The 24,256-nt window shown below is 51.2% G+C and overlaps 1 protein-coding gene across 1 annotated transcript; it reads right to left on the bottom strand.

Annotated features, from left to right (window-relative positions):
• Nucleotides 1–719: 719 nt before the first annotated feature.
• NLRP8 (NLR family pyrin domain containing 8) lies at nt 720–22,561 on the bottom strand. Its single transcript, XM_061140655.1, has 12 exons — nt 22,192–22,561; nt 21,463–21,537; nt 19,390–20,977; nt 17,080–17,250; nt 16,562–16,729; nt 16,330–16,428; nt 14,723–14,878; nt 12,761–12,931; nt 11,788–11,958; nt 8,513–8,683; nt 8,324–8,390; nt 720–914 (listed from the first exon to the last, which is right to left on the bottom strand). The coding sequence occupies exons 1-12, from the start codon at nt 22,559–22,561 to the stop codon at nt 720–722; spliced, it is 3,402 nt and encodes a 1,133-aa protein (XP_060996638.1).
• Nucleotides 22,562–24,256: the final 1,695 nt, after the last annotated feature.

Below are 24,256 nucleotides of genomic sequence, written 5' to 3'. Positions count from 1 at the left end.
ATCAGACCCCGTTATAATAGCGAGTCTTGGTGCCCCCAGGCAAAGGCGTTTCACTCAATAAGTCGGTTTCCTCCCGCGACAAAGAGCACCCTCAGGACTGTGGGGTGTCGTAGAGCGCGTTGATGACCATACGCCACAGTGAGTGAGCAGAATTAACACAATAACACCCCCAGGCTCCTTTAAGACATGGACACACATCAGCTGGTTCTGACCTTCAAGTCAAAGCACCCCGATTTCCTCTTCTACTTTAGACCAAGGGGCTTGCTAGGTGGTAAAGAATCTGCCTGCCACTGCAGGAGACCTGGGTTCGATCCCTGGGTCGGGAAGATCCCCTGGAAGAGGAAACGCAACCCACTCCAGTACTCTTGCCTGGGAAACCCCATGGACAGAGGAGGCGAGCGGGCTACAGTCCATGGGGTCGCAAAGAGTCAGACACAACTCAGCAGCTAAACAACTTCAGGCCTAGAGGCTGGGAAGAGCTGAGAGATGTGCCGAAACACCCCAAACAGATGTGTCTCGTGGGTGGACTTTTTCATCAAAGCAGAGCAATGGGACACCTCCTTCTCGCTGAGGGTATCTTTGGTCCCTGGGCTCTGACCAGTCTAGCTGGAGAGAGTGGGAGCAGAGAGTAGGTTCCAACCAGGAAGGGAGAAAAACAGGGAGAGGAAGATTCCAGGGAGAAGGCAGGAGGAGACGCGCACCGCCCTGACTCCTCACCTCTAGGACGGGATCCCAGCCCGCAAGCACGTGGTGACGGCCTTTGGGGGATCCGCGCGGTGACGTTCTTGCTGCCTATTGGCTGCTTCGCTCCGCCGGGCCCACCCAGGGTAGAGGCGGAGCAGCGGCTCTCCGCACCTGCCCGCCCCGCCCCTGCCCACCTTTCCGGTGACGATGCTCTGTCGGCCTCGGTTCACCTGTGGGGAAGACCCGCGGGTGGGTACAGCCCTCACCTGGTTGGCCCAGAGCAACGGGGTGTGTGTGTGTGTGTGTGTGTGTGAATTTTACTCGACCTGGCACGCACCGACCACCCTCTAAGGAGGCTGCTGTTGCTTGTTCAGCTGACTTTCTCCATGACACGCGCTAATCTGGATTCCAATGAATTCACAGTATTTACATGCTCTGTTGCTCAGGCGTGTCTCACTCTTTGCACCAGGCTCCTCTGTCCATGGGATTCTCCAGGCAAGAATACTGGAGTGGGTTGCCATGCCCTCCTCCATGGTATCTTCCAAACCCAAGGATCAAACCCACGTCTCCTGTGTTTCTTGCAGTGGCAGGCGGGTTCTTTACCACTAGCCCCACCTGGGAAGCCCCATAGTATATACACCTGTTTGTTACCAAACGAATCTTCTCCAGTGTTCTAAAGTTGTTTTTTTTTTTTTTTTCATTTATTTTTATTAGTTGGAAGCTAATTACTTTACAATATTGTAGTGGTTTTTGTCATACATTGACATGAATCAGCCATGGATTTACATGTGTTCCCCATCCCGATCCCCCCCTCCTACCTCCCTCTCCACCCAATCTTCTCCAGTGTTCTAAAGTTAATCATCATTAATCACCAAGGAAATGCAAACCAAAACCACAGTGAGAGCTCACCTGACACCTGTTGGAATAGCCATCATCAAAAGGAACACAAATGAGAAATGTTGGCTCGGATGTGGAGAAAAGGAAAGCCTCATACACTGTTGATGGGAATGTAAATTGGTGCAGTCACTGTGGAAGGCATTATGGAGGTTTCTCAAAAAACTAAAAATAAAACTCCTTTGATATTGAAACTCCAAAACCCATAATTTATCTACTTAAACATAATTGTATAGTGGAACTATATGTAACTTTGTTCTGTATTTTCCAAGTCTCCTGTAAATGTGTTGTTATACTTTCATAATTTAAAAAATGAGAAAGAGAAAAATAGAACAATATGTAAAAATAAAACTACCAAAAAAAATAAAATAAAATAAAACTACCATATGACCCAACAAGTCCACTCTTGGGTATATATCTGGATAAAAACAAAAGCTCTCATTGAAAAGATACCTTTACCTCTATGAACATAGCCGAGATATGGGAGCAACCTACGTGTCTACCAACAGATGAATGGATAAAGATGTGATGCATTTATACAGGGGAATATCACTCAGGCATAAAAAAGAGCAAAAATTGGCCATTTGCAGCAACATGGTTAGAATTGGATGGTATTATGCTAAAGTGAGGGCTTCCCTGATAGCTCAGCTGGTAAAAGATCTGCCTGCAATGCAGGAGACCCCAGTTCAATTCCTGGGTTGGGAAGTTCTTCTGGAGAAGGGATAAACTACCCACTCCGGTATTCTTAGGCTTCCCCGCGGCTCAGACAGTAAAGAATCTGCCTGCAATGTGGGAGATCTGGGTTTAATCTCTGGGTTGGGACGATCCCCTGGAGGAGGGCATGGCAACCCCCTTCTCTATTCTTGCCTGGAGAATCCCATGGACAGAGGAGCCTGGCGGGCTCCAGTCCGCTGAGTCACAGAGAGTCGGATAGGACTGAGCAACTAAGTATTGCACATGCTAAAGTGAAATAAGTCAGACAGAGAAAGACAAATACTGCATTTTACCACTGATATCTGGAATCTAAAAAGGCAACAAACTACTGAATATAACAAAAGAGAAGCAGACACACGTAGAGAATAAGGTACTGGTTGCCAGCAGCTGGTGCAGAGGGGTAATTTAGGGGCGGGGGAGATATCAGCTATTGGGTTACAGGGATGTTGTGCACAACACAGGGAATTTACAGCCAATGTTTTGTAATAACTGTAAATGAAGTGGGACCCTTGAAAATTGTATAAAAAATAAAAATGAAAAGAATGCCCGTCTCGGTTAATAGTAAGACCAGCTCTTTTGTGCCTTGAGTCTCCACGTGAATGGTTCTCTCCCAAAGCACTTCTTTCTGTTTTTCCCCAGCTTTTTTTTAAGAGAATCATCAACTCTGCGTAGGTTTAAGGTGTATAATGTGTTGATTTCATGCACATATATTGCAAAATGTTTATCACAGTAATGATTTGTCCTACCCCAGTAATTCCCAAATTTCTCTGCAGGTTGGAATCACTTGGAGGAACTTTTAAAATCCCTGAGCCTCAGGCCACACCCATTTCGTTTAAGACAGGATGTCTGGGGCTGGGCTGTTGTGTTGTTTAGTTGCCAGGTTGTGTCTGGCTCTTTTGCGACCCCATGGGCTGCAGGATGGCAGACTCCTCTGTCCGTGAGAGTCTCCAGGCAAGAATATTGGAGTGGGTTGCCATTCCCTTCTGCAGGGGATCTTCCCGACCCAGGAATCGAACCCGCATCTCCCGCATTGGCGGGCAGGTTCTTTAACCACAGAGCCACCTGGGAAGCCCTCCACGGTATCTTTAAGGAGGCCGTGTAATACAGTGAGCCCCAAAGATAGCTCACCTCAAGGCATTGTCCCTCCTTGCTTTATTTAGCCGAGTGGGGTCTCTGAGGTCCTCCTAGGGACCTCAGTGTCAGTGTGTGGGGGGGTGTTCTCTGGATTTAAACTGTCCACCTCCCAGCTTGCTGACCCCAGGGAAAGCATCTTGGGGGCAGCCACTCCTCATTCACCGTGAATCCTCCCTGTAGTGTGTGACGTGTCAAACTCTGGGCTTTGGAGAATAAGTTAAAGCCAACTTTCACTTTAGTGTCTGACTTTGGACGGACCTTTATTTCTGTCTGACCCCTTAAGAGTGGAGCGGGGGTTGGGGGTGGCCGTTGAGGGTCCCAACTGCTTTGACGTTTGCCCCAGAGCCCCTTTGTAGGGTAAGAAGCTGATGCAGGTCATACCTGGTCATCACCTTGTGTAGACCAAGATGACTGTTTCAGAATGTAACCAAGCCGGCTCTGATAGTTCTTAGACTTTAGCTGGCGTTGATGACCTTGACGATTTTTGAGTACTTATCAGAGTTTCCCTGGTGGCCCAGACGGTAGAGAATCTGCCTGCAATGCAGGAGATGCACGTTCGATCTCTGGGTCGGGAAGATCCCCTGGAGGAGGGCATGACAACCCACTCCAGTATTTTTGCCTGGAGAATCCCATGGACAGAGGAGCCTGGTGGGCTATAGTCCTTGGGGTCACAAGAGTTGGACGTGATTGAAGCCACGGACACACAGGCGTTTTTGTAGGATACCCTTCTATTGATATTTGCCTTGATGTGTTTTTCATAATTAAAATACAGTTTTGAGATTTGGGGAGAGGTAAAGTGCCATTTTTAATTACATCACGTCAAGAATAAATACCAATACAGCACAATTTATCAGCGTCGATGTTAACGTTGATTAGTTGGCTGAGGTGTTTGTCGGGCTTCTCCGCTGTAAATCTACCCACCTGGTCCCTTTCTTTCCACCCTTCAGTTTTCCGGTGGGGGTCACGAGGCATGGCACACTCTTAAGGAGTCCGGGGAGTTCACCCCTTCTTTGGACAGCAGAGTATTTATATAAGTTATTTGGAAATCTGTGTGGACGTCTTGGCTCTTCTCCCACGTTTATTTATTCATGTATATATGTTATAGAATCATGTGTATTTATGTTTCATATTTACAAAAAAATGTAAATGAGCAGGACCCCTCGGGGGTCTCGTGTGGGGAGGGGACAGGCCGTCCCCCACAGCGTCTGGGGCCCTCCCCTCTGAGGTACCCAGAGAGACCTGCTGGATGCACATTTCCTGAGCTGCTTTGCAGACGTGAACCCCCCCCTCCCGCCACCAAACAGAAGATGTTAACAACGGGATGACCCTGAGCTCAGAGCCCCAGGCCGCTTGGAGCCTAAGTGAATCCTGTTCCCTGAACATCAGGCAGCCAGAGAACTGTGCGTGAACTGACCTCAGACCTGTGACCACCCCCAGCCCAACCTTGCTTCTGTTTATCTTTAACTGGAGGATAGCTGCTTCTCACGGTGTTGTGCTGGTCTCTGCCACACATCCACATGAGTCAGCCGCGGGTACACACGTGTCCCCTCCTCTGAGCCCCCCTCCCCGCTGCGCCCCACCCTCTGGGTCGTCCCAGAGCGCCAGCCGAGCCCCGCGACGAGCAGCAGCTACCCGCTGGCTCCGTTGTGCTCATGGTAACGGGGGTTTCCACGCAGCTCTCAGCTCTTCCCTCCCTCTCCTTCCCCCGCTGTGCCCACAAGTCCATTCATCTGCATCTATTCCTGCCCTGCAAATAGGCTCACCTGTACCATTTTTCTAGATTCCGTGCATATGTGTTCTTGTTGCTAAGTCGTGTCTGACTCTTTGCGACCCCGTGGGCTGCAGCATGCCAGGCCTCCCCGTCCTCCACTGTCTCCCGGAACTTGCTCAAACTCTGACCATTGATGCCATCCAACCGTCTCATCCTCTCTCAACCCCTTCTCCTCCTGTCCTAAATCTTTCCCAGAATGAGGCTATATGCATTAGTACAGGATGTTTTTCTGACTTAAAGTATCATCTTCCACTTAGCTTTTAAATATGGTTTGCTGAAACCTTTTGGAGCTCTCGGGGTTTTTGGGGGCACGAGCCACTCATCCCTTCGACCCGCCCTGCGGTAAGCCTTTCTCGTCTCCTAACTCTGACGTTTCCGTTTGTTTCGCGTCGCTCTGCGTTGGGCACATGAACTCATGCTAGCAGAGAGAAAATGACTGTGTGACTGCTTTCGCGGTCTTTGAGTTCTAAATGCCGCCCCGACTTTTATCCAGGTGTGTGTTAGGTGGCTGTGTTTGCTGTGGTATGCTCACTCGTGTCCAACCCCAGGGACTGCAGCCCGCCGGGCGCCTCTGTCCGTGGGATTCTCCAGGCAAGAATACTGGAGTGGGTTGCCATGCCCTCCTCCAGGGGATCTTCCCAACCCAGGGATCGAACCCTCATCTCCGGCACCGGCAGTTTGATTCCTTACCACTGAGCCCCCAGCAAAGTCCTGGGTTAGATGGCTAGAACCCCCCAAGAGCCCGTAGTCTGGGAAACTCCCAGCTGGTCCAGGGGTAGGACTCTGCGCTTTCACTGCGGAGAGCCTGGGGCTCAGTCTCTGGTAGGGAGCTGAGACCCTGCAAGCAGGGTGGCTGGAAAAGACCAGAGCCAAGTCTGTCCTGGGCGGTGCAGTCCCTCCCCGAGGCTGCACAGGAAGCCGCCTGCACATTGTACAACTTCTCTAGGTCCTAGGATGATACCTGTGGAGGCAGAATTCAGGAGACCACCCTCTAGACCCCCAATCTGGGCCAGGCCCATCCTCGTATAAGTCACAGGGAAATCCCCTTTGCTTTACTCTGTTAATGGACTAAACTCCTTAAGAAAGTTGAGTGTCACACTTCACTTTTTTGTTTTGTTGTTGTTTTCATCTCACTGGCTTAGTGGCTGCACAACCCGTGGAATCTTAACGGACCAGGGATTGAACCCCTGTCTCCTGATCGGCAGGTGGATTCTTTACCACCGGGCCTCCTGGGAGGTCCGTGTTTCACCTTTTAAAAAGAGTTCCTTAAACATGAGGTAATTTCCCTTTTCCATCGCTTGCTATATTATCTTCCTTGGATTTTTTTCCCCCCCAAACTTTAAGCTTTTTATTTTGTGTGGGGTATAGATGTTATGTTATAACAATGTTATGATATTTTTAGGTGAACAGCAGAAGGACTCAGCCATACATAGACACACATCCACTCTCCCCCACACTCCCCTCCCATAACCCTGAGCAGGGTTCCGGGTGCTACCAGTGGGTCCTCTTGGTTCTGCATTTTGAATACAGCTGTGTGTGCATGTCCATCCCACACTCCCTAACTGTCCCTCCCCCCACCCTTCCCCCAGGGCAACCATAAGTCCGTTCTCTAAGTCTGTGAGTCTCTGTTGTGTAAGCAAGTCCATTGGTATCATCTCTTTTCATTCCACACACAAGGGATGTCATACGATATTTCCCCTTCTCTGTCTGACTCACTTCACTCAGTATGACGCTCTCTAGATCTAAACCCTCTTTCAAGGCAAGATGTCTTCCTTCATAGAAGTTGACTTGCAAGTCTAATTGTAAATAAACACCTGAAACATGTTCTGATTGCATTCATGCACAATTTTAATTCAATTCTTGCAACACCCCAGTAGATGAGTCAGTGACAATGTGAATAGGACATATTCAAAGACATCCGGAAGCCAGGAGGAGAAGTCAGCTGGAACACTCCTTACCATGGTGACCCCAATTCCATGACTAACCTCTGTTGGACACACGACCTTCAGTATTTCCCAGGGGGCTATTGGCAGGTCATGCTCCACAGCATCTCCCAGAACTAACTGTGCCATCCCAGATTCAGAATGGCCCACAGACAAGACAACTGATTCCCAATTTTCATCAGGAAAAAAAACACAACTATATCTGGGGCAGGGGGGTCACGAGATCAAACCATCCCTGCGGCCTGATCACAGAACTCATCTTTCCAGTCCTGAACTATCTTCAGGACGTCCTTGTTCACCACCGGGCCCTCCAGTCTTCTCATCATGTCCATTCCATTGCTCTGTTTCTTCTTCCTGTGAAAGATAAGAATCAGTGTATGCTTTTTTTTTTTTTTTGTAGTCCTGGAAAAATATATAAACCCTCTAGAATAGAACTTTACCACCCAGGAGATGGATACATGGAATACTGCCTGTCAGATCAGTAAACAAAGGATGTCACAGTCATCAGCGGTTGCAGATGCAGCCAAAGGTGAGCTGGTGAGCCCTGATGGGACTCAGGAAGGAACAGCTGCCTCCAGCAGCCATCAGCCTCCAGCCACTCCCCACGGTGAGCCCCGAGGGAACTCGGGACCTGAAAACACTGGATCCTGGCCCCAGAGAGCTGAGGTGCACATCAAAGGAATGATTTCAGTGAGCCTAGAGTCTTCCAACTTCCCATACACGTGCTAAGTCACGTCTGACTCTTTGTGACCCCATGGACTGTAGCCCACCAGGCTCCCTGTCCATGGGATTCTCCAGGCAAGAATACTGGAGTGGGTTGCCATTCCCTTCTCCAGGGGATTGTCCTGACCCAGCGATCAAACCCAGGTCTCCTGCAATGCAGGCGGATTCTTTACCACTGAGCCACCCAGGCAGAGGTGGACACGCACACACAACTATGTTTAAAATAGATAACCAGGCTTCCCGGGTGGTGTCTAGCAGTTAGGACTCCCTGCTCCCAGCGCCGGGGGCCCAGGTTCAGTTCCCGCTCAGGGAACTAGATCCCACATGCCACAAGCAAGATCCTGAGCAGCCAAATAAGTAAATATTAAAAAAATAAAATAAAATAGATAACCAACAGGACCTATTGTAAAATAAATAAATAAATAAAAACTTTAAATGCAAAAAAGACAGAAGAGCAGACGGGAGTATCCAGGTCCACTTTCTCATCAGACCAGCAGGAGTTGGGGTGTGGCAGCCCCGTGAGGGGACTGCAGAGCCCCAGGAAAGGGGCGCAGGATGGGGCTGCCTCCACCAGCAGCCTCTCCCAGGGTCGCCCTCCTGACGCCCTCCCAGGGCTGTGGCCGCCGCACCGGAAGCGGCGGGGACTTACAGGACGACCCTGGGGCCGAGCACCCTCTGCAGGGCGGCGTCTTGCAGGAGCTTGGCGCCCTGGAGCCCGATGCTGTTTCCACTGAGGTCCAGGTGCCGCAGGGTACAGTTGTGGAGGAGCACGGAGGTCAGGACCGGGCAGCAGAAGGAGGTGAACCGGCACTCCCCGAGCCTGCAGGAGGGAAGAGGGCCAAGGCTGAGCGCGTGTCTGGCATCTGAGCGCCCGGCCAGCCGAGCTGTTCACAGCCTGGAAGGCACCCTGCGGCCGGAATACCTCACTGCCTTCTGAATCGTCTGATGCTTTCGAAAAGAGGTGATGGAGAAGAGTGGAGAGTCCCTTTGGGCAGAAGGGAGATCCAACCAGTCCATCCTAAAGGAAATCAGTCCTCAACACTCATTGGAAGGACTGATGCTGAAGCTCCAGTGCTTTTGGCCACCTGATGTGGAGAGCCAACTCATTGCAAAAGACGCTGATGCTGGGAAAGACTGAAGGCGGGAGGAGACGGGGACGACAGAGGGTGAGATGGCTGGATGGCATCACCGACTCAATGCACACGAGTTTGAGTAAGCTCCGGGAGTTGGTGGCAGACAGGGAGGCCTGGCGTGCTGCAGTCCGTGGGGTCGCAAAGAGTCGGACACGACTGAGCGACTCAACAACAATAACAAAAGTTTTATTTTCCTTAAAAAAAAATTTTTTTTTTTATATTGGAGCATAGTTGGTTGACAATGTTGTGTTAGTTGTAGGTGTTCAGCAAAGAGATTCCCTTGTACATATATATGTATCTTTTCCTTAAAATTTTTTTCCCATTGAGGTTGTTATAGAGTATTGAGCAGAGTTCTCCTCTGCTACACAGTAGGTCCTTGCTGGTTACCCATTTTATATATAGCAGCAGTCTTAAAAAATCAAACTACTGCATAGCACGGGGAACTCTGGTCCATGCTGTGTGTTAGCCCGGTTAGGACGGGAGTTTGGGAGAGAACAGATACGTGTATACATGTGTTATGGCCAAGTCCCTCCCCTCTTCACCTGAAACTATCTCAACACTGTTGATCAGCTACGCTGCCGCTGCTGCTGAGTCGTTTCAGTCGTGTCCGACTCTGTGCGACCCCACAGACAGCAGCCCACCAGGCTCTGCCTTCACTGGGATTTTCCGGGCAAGAACACTGGAGTGGGTTGCCATTTCCTTCTCCAGCTATACCTTAATACAAAATAAAAAAGTTAAAAATGAAGTAGATTACTTATTAAACATGTAGTTGATTTACCATGTTGTGTTAATTTCCGAGGTACTGCAAAATGATTCAAATATACGTATATATATATATTCTTTTCACTTATGGTCACCTGGAAATGTATTTCATACTTGCAAATATACTTCACTCAACCTAGGAGATAAATCAAAATTTAAATCCCAAGACTAAACTTCTGGAGTAAAAGAATTGTGACCTCCAATGAATTTCCTTTGAGTAGTTAATTATCAACAAAAATGAAATCCATTATAAGGATTAATCCTAGGAATTAAAGACACAAAGTGTCTTTAATGATCTGGACTTAAGTGATGTCACTTATATGTGGAATATAAGAAATCGTATGAGTAAATATGCAAAACAGAAGAAATTTCACAGATATAGAAAACAAACTAGTGTTAACAATGAGGAGATGGAAAAAAGACAGGGCAAATTAAACTAATTGAACTGAGATACAAACTAATAAGTGTAAAATAAATAAGTAACAAGGATGTATTGTACAACACAGGGAATTATAGTCATGATTTTGTAATAGTGTTTAATGGGGTAGAATCTGTAAAAACACTGAATCACTAAGGTGTATGCCTCAAACTAGTGTAATATGATAAGCAACTGTACTTCAATAAAAAAAATAAAAGCTCACATATCTGAGTGAAAAAAAGACCTAGACTTAGAACCCAGATCATACCAACAGTGAACAGAAAATGCGGGTAGGAAAGAGGCAAAAAAGAAGGTGTCTATGCATAACTGAATCACTTTGCTCTACACCGAAACTAACAGAACATTGTTCATCAATCCCAACACAAAACTAAAAATAAATAAAAATTAACTAAAAAAGTTTCAACCTTTGTTATTGGAGGAGAGATGTTTCCAAATCTTTCCTAAATATCTGGAGTAACAGCAACACTATAACAATTAAACAATTAACAACAATTAAACAACACTATAACAATTAGAAATGGGATAATTGACTTAAATCCTTCTACGTCACTGGCTGGTATGATGTTGGCATAGAGACCTTATAATAGAAGGAAAATTTATATGCAGAAAACAGAGTCCCTAAGCATAAATGCTGATTTCAGAAGACTCCATCTAAGGTATCAGTCTAAAACAAACACACTTTTCTTGATGTTTCCCTGAATGGAAGAATTTTTCCTGGAACGATGGTCCTTAAACTCTAGTAATCATGGAACCATGGGAGGTGTTTGTGAGACACGGACTGTGCAGGGCCCGCAGGATCCAGCAGCCCTATGTCTGGATATGGGCCCAGGAGGTCGAAATCAGATTATCAGATAGAGTTATCTGCACCACATGTCACAGTAGCGCTGCTTACAACAGCCAAGATACGGCAGCAGCCTAGACGTCATCGACAGACGAATGCATGAAGGAGGGGGGGCACTCACACCATGGAATACCATGCAGCCACGAAGAGCAAGGCGTGGCACGCACCCGCAACGCATCACCCCACAGCCACGAAGTAGAAGGAAACCCTGCCGTTAGTGACAACTTGGGTGGCCCTTGAGGGCATGATGCTCAGTGAGATAAACCAGACACAGACAGACAAAGGATGCAAGAATTTGCCTTTCTAACAACTTCCCAGACAAAAACATTCACAGTCTGAGCCACTTCCCAAGTGGTTCATAGGTTAGGAGACCACCTGCCCATGCAGGAGTTGTAGATTCGATCCTTGTGGCAGGAAGGTCCCCTGGAGAAGAGAATGACCACCCACTCTAGTATTCTTGCCTGGAGAATTCCATGCACAGAGGAGCCTGGCGGGCTACGATCCATGGGGGCTGCAGAGTCAGACAGCCACTGAACACACACAGCCCACAGGGTCACAGAGTCGGACATGACCGAGCAACTGAACAACAACGTTTGAGGACCTCACTCGGAGAACCGCTGCTCTGAAGCTTCCAAGTCCTCTACCCAAAAGGATGGCAAACCCCAGAAATGCAAAACATGACCCCACTTTCTACCCCGAGAGAATTTTACAGACCCCAGGTCACAAAGAAAGCAATGGGGACAGCTTACTCAAGAACCTGGAGGCCAGAGTCAGGTTTCAACAGGTGCTGACACAGCAGGATCATGCCGGCGTCCCTCAGGCTGTTACAGCCAAGGTCCAGACTTCTCAGGGTTTTATTCTTATCAAGAACAGACACTATGTCTTGACAGCACTCGGAGGTCAGGGCGCAACTCCTCAGCCTGCAAAGAAACACCAATCAAAACGCCTTTAAGCTTGTTTTCTGCCTTTTGTATTTTTTTTTGTAGAACAGCTTTACCTAAATATAATAACTGATGCTTTCGAACTGTGGTGCTAGAGAAGACTCTTGAGGATCCCTTGGACAGCAAGATCAAACCAGTGAATCCGAAAGGAAGTCACCCTGAATATTCATTGGTGATGCTGAAGCTGAAGCTCCAATAATACTTCGACCACCTGATGCGAAGAGAAGACTCACTGTAAAAGACCCTGATGCTGGGAAAGACTGAGGGCGGGAGAAGGGGGCGACAGAGGATGAGGTGGTTGGATGGCATCACTGACTCAATGGACATGGGTTTGAGCAAACTCCGGGAGATGGTGAAGGACAGGGAAGCCTGGCGTGCTGCAGTTGATGGGGTTGCAAAGAGTTGGACACGACTGAAATGACTTAGCATACATGCACAGCATCCCTGAAAGGAGTTTACCACGATCTGGTGTTGGAACAGCCTCAAGCTAATAGTTCCTGTGGCAGTGAAAAGATATCAGCATCTCTGACCCTCTGATTCCCCGCCGGGTCGCCCGGCACACAGTCTGAGAACTCTGCTCCTAGCTAGTTTGCCCCTGAAACTGAAAGCCCTGCCACCCTCCTCTCTGTTACGCTTTCTTCCAGAGTCCGCACAATGCCGTGCGTGCAGTAGGCGCTTGACCAATCCGTGGCATAAAGGAACATATAACACATGTGGCAGTCTCTCCCCACCGCCCTGTTCTTCCCCAGGGCATTCCAGAGAGCGGCGTCTAGGGACTTACACCAGCCTCTGCAGAGGAAATGAAAAGTTTCGTAAGATGTTCCAGAGCTCCTTCACCCCGTCATCCTGCAGGGCGTTTTCTGCCAGGCTCAGGTGGGTCAGACTCCGGTTACTCACAAGAGAAAAGCCAAGACTTCTATAGGAAAGCGACGTGAGGTCACAATTCTCCAGCCTGTGGGTGAGACACTCACAGTCGGGATGGAGTTTAATTCGTGCCCTTGACCAGATTTTTCCCGGTCTCCTGCTGAGTCTTGACGATTTCCACCAGGGCTTTCGTCCTAAAGGCAGATGTCTCATCCCACTTCTGTGACTGGCTCTTAGGGCTTCCCGGGTTTAAAGGAGAGGACTGGGAGTCGTGATGTGAGAAGGAATTGTGGATCAAGAAAACAGTTATAGAGAGGAACGAAGAGGGAGGAGAAAGCGACCAGCAGGGACTCTTAAGAGTGAAGACATTTCTGGAGGTGACGTGGGAAGAGACAACATCTCAGAAAGTTACAGAAAATTGCAAAGATGCCCTGAAGACATAAAGCAGGGCGTCATGTTAGAGAAACTAAGATGCAGTGGCTTCCTTGGAGGTCTGCTGGTTATGACCCTGCGCTTCCACTGAAGGGGCATGGGTTTGATCCCGGGTCGGAGAACTAACTTCCCACATGCTGTGTAGCCAAAAAGCAGAAAAAACAACAACAACTAAGGTGGAGAGGATGGTTCTGAAAGCGTTTCCATCCCCAGCGAGGGAGGGCAGATGTAAATAAGAAAGTATCTGCTGTTGGGACTTCTCTGGTGGTCCAGGGGCTAAGCCTGCATGTCCCCAGTGCAGGGGCTCAGGTTCGATCCCCAGTCAGGGACGTCGATCCCACCCGCGGCAGCAAAGACCAGCCCAGCCAAGTAAAATAAAAATTAAAAAATTAACCGCTAAAAAAATAAAATGAAGGAAAGAAAGTACCTAATGTTGTCATTACTCGGTGTGGTGACAGCTGGTCCTTGGACCTACCGTGGCGATTGCTCTGTGAGGTAGGGAAGTTCCGGGTCACTGTGTCCCACACCAGAAACCCACGTAAGGCTGTGAGTCAGTTATACTTCAGTTAAAATATAATCCAGTGCTTGAGTTACACATAGACAGCAACACGTCATTTTCTGCTCAACAGATGGGCCAAAGCTGTCACAGTGACAAGAGTCTGATGAGAATTTGGCGTGGGGGGATTTTCACACACAAATGGTGGGACTGCAGATTTGGTACGTGTAGTCTGGACAGGAGCCTGGTAATCCTGAAGATGAGCGCGCTCCATCTCGTGCAGTTCTACATGTGCACGCGCGCGTGTGTGTGTGTGTGTGTGTGTGTGTGTGTGTGTAGGTGACGTGGGAAGAGACAACATCTCAGAAAGTTACAGAAAATTGGGAAGATGCCCTGAAGACATGAAGCAGGCCTTCACGGACAGCTCAGCCCTCAGCGGCAGATCAGACAGACACTTAGACCGTTGCAGTTCACACACATTACCGTTCGGCGCCAAGGAGGAGCGAGGCAGAAACAACGACACACAGCGGCCGGCTGCGATGTCGGTCGCCTGGGAAGAGCCCACACGGCCGCCGAGGCCGCTGCGGGGCCCCTGAGGGCTCCGTGTCGCGGTAAAGGCGGGTGGGGGGCCTGAGCCCCACCTGCAGAGGGGGCGGGTGGGGGTCCCGGGGCCGGGTCACCGTGAGGAGGGAATCGGTGCCGGTGAGGTTCCAGTGCGAAGGCGGGAAGACGACGCGTCAGGATCCCTGCGCTTCTACCTCCCGGGACAGCAGGTGCGGACACGTGCTGGCTTAGATCTCTGTCTGTCTGTCTGTCCCTCTGTCTGTCTGTCCCTCTGTCTCAACCCTGCACTGCCCCTCCCACACCATTAACAATCAGAGGACTTCACTTTGCTCCGAGACACACTCTCCCCGTTTACTGAGGCGCCGCGCGGCACCCCGTAAGACTCACGACAGCCTCTCCAGCTGGGGCGCCAACACAGGGGCACACGGCTCGCCCCTCTCCAGGCAGCCGCGTCTCAGCATCAGGGTCTTCAGGTGGATGTTCTTCCTGAGACTCCAGATGAGGTCAGCCCCGGTGGTGGGGTCAAACGGGCAACCGTCCAGCCTGCGGGAGTCACAGAGACAGCAGCCCTGAGCTCCCGGGGTGGGGGTGCCCCCAGCCACCCCGACCGACCTCGCGTCTGCCTCGGCCCTCAGCCCTCCCCCGAGAGCTGCGGGAGGGGGTTGCCATCCTCCCCGAGGGAACCCGCATCCATTCAGCATCTGAACTGCATGTCACCAATGGAAAACGGGCTTCCCTGTGGCTCAGCTGGTAAAGAATCTGCCTGCCATGCGGGAGACCTGGTCAGTCCCAGGGTTGGGAAGATCCTGTGGAGAAGGGAACGGCTACTCACTCCAGGATGCTGGCCTGGAGAATCCCATGGACTGTATATAGTCCACGGGGTCACAAAGGATCAGACATGACTGAGCGACTTTCACTAGCATGACAGAAAACAACACACACTCGGGGCCGTGATGAACTGGCGTGGGGTAGCTCTGGGGCTCTAGCCCCAAGACAGGGACTCCGCCTGTACTTGAATACACCTTTCCACGTTTATCCGCCAAACCACCTTCAGGATGAAGAACCAGGACGGAGTGAGGTCTGCAGGAGCCGGGGCGGGGTGGAGGAAGGGATGGTTAAGGGGCGCAACCCCCAGTTATAAGGCGAGTGAACTCTGGAGGCCTCTGGTCCAGTCTGCTGACGGCGGTTAACACGAGGGCCGTGTGCCCTCACGCGGCTATAACAGAGCTGATCTCGTGTTCAAACGGCGGCTTTGTGAGCCGGCCAAGGGGTTGATTAGCCTGACGGTGGCGAGCGGTGCATAGGGTGTGCATGTATGAGACCGGCATACTTTTTAAAAAAAGCCGAGTGACCGGTCACAAATGGGAATGAAATACTGCCATTTGCAGCAACAGAGATGGCCCCAGATATGATCATACTGCGCGAAGTGAGTCACAGACAGACATTTTGGCATCACGTATACATGGAATCTGAAGCATAACATGAAGGAATTTATTTACAGAAGAGAAACAGACTCACAAACATCGGAGACAAACACATAGTTTACCAAAGGGGGAAGGGGTGGGGAGAGTCTGTTCACCCCGGACTCCTGATTCCTGCCTCTCCCCACCCCTTCCCCCTTTGGTAAACTATGCGTTTACAGATATATGTACAGAATAGACTGTGTCCAGAACAGATCGTGATGTTGTACAGCAGAGACGGACACGAGGCTGTGAGGCAAGTATAGTCCAGTTAATAAAGCAGATGAAGCACCAAGGTTTTCCTCTGTAGCATAGGGAACGATAGGGCTTCCCGGGTTAGGGACCCGCCTGCCAAGCAGGAGACGCCAGTTCCGTCCCTGGGTCGGGAAGATCCCCTGGAGGAGGGCCCTGCAACCCGCTCCAGTATTCCTGCCTGGAGAATCCCCATGGACAGAGGAGCCTGGCGGGCTACGGGCCGCGGGGTCACAGAGAGTTGGAAACGACTGAGCGATGCCGCACAGCTCAGCATCTCACAGTGACCGGTCGTGGAAAAGACTGCAGAAATCTGCAGAGTGATTCGGCTCCGCAGACAGCAGACCTGAGGCTAGCACGAGCCTGTAAATCGACGACACTCTGACAGAAGGAGAGAGCTGGGTGAAACGCGCGGCAACCGCACCACAGCGAGACGCCAGGCAGACGGGCCCGGGACCGGCGCCCTGACGGAGCCCGTGACCTGCGTCCCCTCCCCGCCCGCCTCAGGCCTCACCTGAGGGTCTGCAGAAAGCACCGCGGGTGTCTCAGGGTGCTGCAGAGGGCCTCTATCACTTGGCGTCTCATCTTCGTGTCTTCTATTTCCAAGTGTCTCAGGTGCTGGTTCTCCACCAGAACTCTGAGGATGCCTTCACTCACCACGAGGGAGCCCACGTGCCTGAAGCTGAAGAGGTAAGCAGTGTTCGCTTACCGCAGCGTCCTACCAGCCCGTCAACCCTGGACACTCACTGGAAGGACGGATGCGGAAGCTGAGGCTCCAATCCTTTGGCCACCTGATGGGAAGAGCTGACTCACTGGAAAAGACCCTGATGCTGGGCAAGATTGAGGGCGGGAGGAGAAGGGGACGGCAGAGGATGAGATGGTGGGATGGCATCACCGGCTCAATGGATGTGAGTTTGGGTAAACTCTGGGAGATGGTGATGGACAGGGAGGCCTGGCGTGCTGCAGTCCGTGGGGTCACAGAGAGTCGGACATGACGGAGCGGGACACCGACGTCAGGATGGCCATACTCACATCAGCTTTCGGAGGTTACAGTGTGGATGCCTCAGTGCTGCGGCAAGAATCTCCACGGTCTCAGTGTCCATCGCGCTGTCTTTCACAGTCAGGACTTCCAGACTCTCGTGTGTCCTAAACACAGAGCAGAAATCTTGCCACCAGAGAGAATTCCTGTCACTGCCTTCTGGTCTGTGTGGGAGAAAAAAAAAAACCAGGAAAAATGGCTCATCGTTGGTGATTAAGCTCGAGAAAACCTACCAGCAAACCTGTGACTTGCTTATGATCATGGCTCCCTTCGGGGCTTTCCTGAGATGCCTTCATTTAGACTGTGGCCCAGGGGACTTCCCTGGTGGTCCAATGATTAAGAATCTGCCTCGCAATGCAGGGGGCATGGGTTCGATCCCTGGTGGGAACTAAGATCCCCCATGCCTGCAGAGCAGCGAACCCCCGAGATACAGCCGCTGAGCCCAGGGGCCACAACTGGGGTCTGTGCTGCGAGGGGAGATCCCACACGATGCAAGGAAGGAGCCGCGGCCGCCACCCGGACCCCCGCAGCCAAACACATAACACATTAAAAAAGAAGTACAAAGTCGCCCAGCGGAACCGTTCTGAGATTTCTCATTCCATTCCAGGAAGATTCGTGGCCCCACTTACAGTGTGACGTGACGGAGGGATAGAGAGCTGTTTGCGATCAGTCAGGATTTATGTGCGGGCAGGAAGCAGGTCGCAAGATAGAAACCGTATTCTTGCCCTGTGCTTATGAAATTGTTATCAAGGAAAAACGCCTTGAAGCAAGTCAGACAGAGAAGGAGAAGGATCCTATGACACCCCTCGTATGTGGGATCTAGAGAGAAATGATGCAAATGAGCTTCCGAAACAGAAAGAGACGCACAGACTTCAGAACAAACTTATGGTTCAGTTGAGTTCCGTCGCTCAGTCATGTCCGACTCTTTGGGAGCTTATGGTTAGCAGGGGGGAAGGATGGGGGCAAGGGATGGTTAGGGGGTGTGGGATGGACATGCACACACGGCTGTATTCGAAGTGGAGAACAACAAGGACCTTCTGTAGCACGGGGAACCCTGCTCAGGGCTACGTGGCAGCCTGGATGGGAGGCGGTTTGGGGGAGAGTGGGTTCGTGCATATGTAAGGCCGAGTCCCTTCACTCTTCAACCGAAACCATCACAACATCGTTAATCGGCTATGCAGCAACATAAAATAAAAAGTTTTAAAAAGGAAGAATAAAAACTCTATAAAGGAACAGAATAAGGGGAAAGTATGATTATTATTATCATCCCTAGGGCACAGTGAGCACAGAATCTAAACTCTCTCCCAAGAGCAGCGTGTTCGGTGGTTTGGCTCTGGTTTTCGCCTTCAGTCTTCCCCGTCACAGAGACCCCACTGGACAGCATGTGCCTAGAGACTGAAAACATTACCATGTACAGAGTGAGGGGTGATAGATGGAAGGAAGCCCCAGGTGTGTGGAGGGAGGGTGTGCACCATGGCAGGAAGGATCTTCTTTTTTTCCCCAGGATTTTCTCAGTTTCAGTGGAAATCAGCACCCCAGGAATACTGTCTGTCCTGTTATTTTCCCCCTAGCTTAGGAATTACTTTCTCTTCCCTTTTCTGCTTTTCCACCAGCAGTTTGGGGCTTCCCTGGTGGGTCAGCTGTAAAGAACCTGCCTGCCAATGCAGGAGATTGTAAGAGATACGGGTTCCATCTCTGGGTCAGGAAGACCCCCTGGAGAAGGAAACGGCAACCCACTCCAGTATTCTTGCTGGAGATTCCCATGGACAGAGGAGCCTGGCGGGCTACAGTCCGTGGGGTTGCAAAGAATCAGACACGACTTAGGAACTAAACAACCACAATGGGAAGTTTAGAGTTTCACACTCTCTTAGACACGTTGTTCAGTGAAACTGTAACAAACGTTCACGACAACCCTCAGCTGAGACATAAACACATGTTTCCTGCTCGTATTTTCAACAAAGCCATTGTTTCAAGCAGAATTACTTGGAATATGACTAACCACATGCTCTGCACAACATTTAACCCAGGCACTTCCTTTAGTTGCATGAGAGAGGAGAAAAATATACGAAGTTTCTCTAGTTCACTGATGGTCTCTGGGGTTGAGATAATGAAGTCACCAATGAGCTCACCACTACCAATTCTTTTTTTTTTTTTGTTAACCGGAACAGACTGTTTATAAGACAGATGCCCATGCGCAAGGGATCTACTCACGACAGGTGGTCACCCTTGAGGCCCAGGAGATGCTAGACAAGGTTCCCCGGCAGGACCTCGAATCCCACCAAAGGAGAGACCCGAGCACTTACCGGGGAGAAGGAAGAGGGCCTGGCGAGAGGCTGGTCATTTTGGCGACGGTCAGTTCTAGCTCCTGCAGACGTCGGCAGAACTTGAGGCAGAAAGCGGAGACCTGCAGTTCCCTGATCTTGTTGATGACCAGCAGAGCCTTGCGACACTCATGGAGGGTCTGACCCACGAAGACCTCCTCCCGGATCTCGTGCAGGTAGTAGAAGAGCTGGGGGAGCCTGTGGTGCGGGGCCGGGGGGTCACCGTCGGGCGGCAGGGCGGCGATCTTCAGCAGTTTCCTCCTGTTCCCCAGGGACACCTTGCACCCAAGCAGCTGCTCCACCGAGAGGGTGCACGTGTCATTCAACAGGCCAAACAGGAAGAGCGCCATTCCGGCCAGGGGGTTTCTCCGTCTCCCGGGATGAGCCAGCAGCTGTAAGACGTGGAAGCTGTCCAACGCTTCGAAATTCCTGAGCCGCTGCGGGAAGCAGAGGACGAAGAGCAGGGCGGCAAAGAACTCCTGGAAGCTTGGGTGGGTGAAGGCGATGAGGTCCCTGTTAGCCGCCACCCTCCGGAGGACCCTCACCCTGAGAAACAGCTGGACGTCCCTTTCGTCCAGTCTGGCCAGGCTGCAATCCGTCTCGCCGAACACCCACTGGTTCTTCCACATGCCCTCCGCGGCCAGGGAGCACAGGTGTTTCAGCTGCTCCTGGTGGGTCTCGCTGACAGCGTGCCGCACCTGGGTTGGCAACAGGCTGGAGAGGTAGTGGACGAACACGGCCGCGGCGTTGGGGAATGCCTGCGGCAGGCTGCTACCCCTCTCCATCTGCTGCTTCAAACAGGAGCAGACCAGCCAGCAGGTGACGGGGACCCGGCACATGGAGAAGAGGGCGGCGTTGCCCATGGCGAAGCGCAGGGCCGCGTCGGCATCGCGCCCGTGTTTGAAGTACGACCTGAAATACCTGGATCGCTCCGGCGTGCTGAAGCCCGTCAGGGTGATCAGAGAGGGGCCTTTCAGAAAGGGGATCACGGTCTTCCACAAGTTGAACCTCAGGAAGACGATGATCGTGGCATCAGGGAGCATCGTTTTGCTCAACAGAGAGGTCAGGAGGATGGACCCGCGCATTTTCTGGCTGCAGTCTTGGCTCAGGTCCTCCGGTCTGTCTACGAGGGTCAAGGTTAGCTCCTCGAAGCCATCCAGCAGGAGGAGGAGGTGTTCTGGGTGGGAGAGGATCCTAGACGCGAGAGCCAGAGACCCGGACAACTTGCAGGCGATCAGCTCGGAGAAGCTCCGCTCCTCCAGCCCGTCCATCTCCTGGCAGTGGAGGTAGAAGGCGAACCAGGCCTTGTGGGCGTAGAACTTGTCCTTTGCCCACTCCAGCATCACTTTTTTGGCCACGGTGGTCTTCCCGACGGCAGCGTCTCCCAGAAGGACCACGGTCTTGGGCTGTCTTCCTTGGGGTTTTCTGGGCAGGAGAAGACACTGCAGGAGTGTGTCTTCTCCCCAGGGCTCTTGGTAAAAGAAGTCCACGTTGTTCCCAGGCCAAGATGTCCTGTCCCACAGGGCTGAGTGCTCACTCATCACACGTGCCTTGTACTCCCGAATTTTATCTGCAGGAACACGACGGGGGAGACGCAGGGTCCAGCATCAGCTGTCCGTGAGGACTAAGCGATCCACCGGAAAGCAAGCCTCTGTGTCTACCCCGACACAGGCGCGCCCATCGGGCACTTTTCCTGCAAGCCCTGGTGGTCCAGGAGCTGAAGGTCCATGCTCCCAGCGCAGGGGGCCCGGGTTCTATCCCTGCAGGGAACTAGACCCCACACGCCACCAGTAAAACCTGGCACAACCAAAAACAAATTAAAAAAAAAAATTTTAAGAAAAAAAAGACTGAATCCAACCGAATGAGAGAGAGAGAAGGACGGTGGCTGGACTTCCTCCTGAGATGAGTCCACAACCACTCCTTTCTCTGAAGTTCTGGTTCACAGAGGGGACGCTGGGCACACCCATTTGCAGCCCACCGCGCCTCAGGAAGCCAGCATCACATCCCGACCCACCAGCTCTCGTCGGCCAGGGTCCACGCAGGGCCCACACATACCAGACTCATCTTCCTCCAAAGTCAGCTCCCTCTTTCTCTGGTTCCAGGCCTCCGGTTCCAAGTTAGGTAAAATTTCTGGAAAAGATGAAAAAAATAAAAAAAAAGGAGGCTGTCTCATAGGCATGACAAGATGGACAGAAAGACAGAGCCACCCAGAGGCAATGGGGCCTTTAAAGAGAGTGGCGGCCAGGCCATTCATGAGTCTTATCCTCTCACCTGCTTAGTGTAGGGAGAGGAAAATACCTGCACTTCCATCACCATGTTGGGAGGTGAGGACGGTGCGGAGGCAGACGGTTCCGGGGAGGGTGTTTGTGTGTGTGTATTTAGTCGCTCAGTCGTAAAGTAAAGCCAATGTCAAAAGGGTGGGGAGGGGAGGGAAGTTCTAGAATAAAAGTGTTTTAAAAGCTGTAATGCGTGCATGCTAAGGTGCTTCAGTCCTGTCTGACTCTGCAACCCCATGGACTGCAGCACAGAGGAGCATGGGATTCTCCAGGCAAGAATACTGGAGTGGGTTGCCATTTCCTCATCCAGGGGATCTCCCTGACCCAGGGATCGAACCCAGGTCTCTTGCATTGCAGGTGAGTTCTTTACCACTGAGCTGCCAGGGAAGCCCATAGATACACTCCACTACTTGCCCTTGTTCAGCTGGCCCACAGGAGCGGCTGGGAAAGCGCTGAGTTCTCCAGCCCCCAAGCCCGCCCCCCGCTCTGTTCTAGATTCCCCTCTCACCATTCAGCTCCCTCTGTATCTGAACACAAAGCTCCCTCTGGTTCATCTTGGCGAAGATGTCATGAGCCACCTCCCAGGCGCGCCGTCCCGGGAAGTACTCGGTCAGCAGATGGACCACCTCCCCGCAGCGGGCTGACTTCAGCTGGTCCCAGGTGAGCGGGCTGCAGTCGGGGCTGGGGTTCTCCTCCAGTAAAAGCTGCTTGAACCTCTGTAGATGCTCCGCGCTGACAGAGAGCATGAAAGGCATGACTCCGTTTCTGTAGGGGAGGGAGGAGGAGGAGGAGGACGCCGGCGAGGGAGGGGAGACGAGGGACGGGAACAGAGGGGAGGACGAGCAGGAGGGGTCAGGGTTCAACTTCACGTCGCCCATGGTCACTCAGGGCTGGGAACCACAGCGCCGGCGGGCAGAGGGGACCAGCTGGAAGAGAAGACAGAGGCAGCCTGCGGAGACATGAGGTTACAGAGCGTGAGCGCACCAGCCTGGGGAGATTTACTTAATCTAGACTTGATGGAACCTGGCGGCTTCCCTGGTGGTTCAGACCTGAAGAACCCGCCTGCAATGCAGGAGACCCAGGTTCCATCCTGGGGTGGGGAAGAGCCCCTGGAGGAGGGAATGGCAACCCACTGCAGTATCCTTGCCTGGAGAATCCCGTGGAAGGAGGAGCCTGGCGGGCTACAGTCCACGGGGTCACGAAAGGGTGTGATACGACCCAGTGATAACTCTGTAACCGGTGAAGCCTGTCACGTGCTGGATTTTCTCTTTCCTCCCTTCCCGGGAAATCCTCTGTCCTGTGGAAAGACCTGGGGCCCATCCGGTGCTGGGGCTCAGCATTTAGACTCAGATCCACTCTGGTGTTTATTCTCTCTGCGCCCCTCTTCTCACCTTTGATGGCGGGAATCTTATCATAGGTGCCGGGGACGGTTCTCAGAGAGACACACCCACAGGTACACTGAAGACAGTGCCTGGTACCTCAGAGTGAGCAGTGACTCAGGGCTTCCTTCTATACCATGGTTATTTTAAAGACTCACTGAGTGTTTACAAAAAGCACCTGGAATCAACGTCTCCGTTTAGGAAGGTGAAACATTCAGGAGAGGGACAATGGGGAGACTTGCATGACAATGGGAATGTACTTAGCGCCACTGAACTGTACAGTTAAATACGGTTAATATAGTAGGTTTTATATAATCTGATTTTTAGCACAATTAAAAAAAACCCCAATGTCAAAAGGGTGGGGAGGGGAGGGAAGTTCTAGAATAAAAGTGTTTGAAAAGCCATGATGCATGCATGCTAAGTCGTTTCAGTCCTGTCTGACTCTTTGTGACCCTGTGGACTATAGCCCACAGGGCTCCCCTGTGCATGGGATTCTCCAGGCAAAAATACTGGAGTGGGTTGCCATTTCCTTCTCCAGGGCATCTTCCCGACCCAGGGATCGAACATGCATCTCTTACATCTCCTGAATTGGCAGGCAGATTCTTTACATCATTGCCACCTGGGAAACCCAAACCCTGTGAGAAGCAGTTGCAAGCTGTGCTCCTAGGTTAAATAAAACAGCTGTATGAAATAGTCCTAGGACAGCTGGGGAAATTTGAATACGGATTTGATAATAGATGGTATTAAAGAATTAATGTAAATTTTTTTTAAAGGTGTGTATGTTATTCCCTGCTGCCTATCTTCTCCACATCACATCCTTCTTTCCTCGTCTTGCATCAGATTTATTGTGTGTAAAGAGCGGAATGTGGAGGGAGAGAGAATGAAATCATTATCAGGAAAGGGGCTTTTGTCTTGGTCTACCCACTGCTCCCCCTATTGCGTCTCCGGGTTTTTTTTTTTTTTTTAAGAGTTTTGGACGTGGACCATTTTTAAAGTCCTTATTGAATTTGTTACCATGTTGCTTCTGTTTCATATTTTGGGTTTTGGGCCACAAGGTAGGTGGGATCTTAGCCCCCAGACCACAGATGGAACCTGCCCTCTCCCGCCCCGAAGATGACGGTGGGCTCTCAACCGCTGGACCACCAGGGAAGCCCCTGAGTCATCTTTCCTCATCATCGTTCAGCGATCATGCCC

This window comes from Dama dama, chromosome 4 (genome assembly GCF_033118175.1).
Source record: "Dama dama isolate Ldn47 chromosome 4, ASM3311817v1, whole genome shotgun sequence".
Lineage (NCBI taxonomy): Eukaryota > Metazoa > Chordata > Mammalia > Artiodactyla > Cervidae > Dama > Dama dama.
This window is presented reverse-complemented; position numbering and strand designations above follow the sequence as displayed.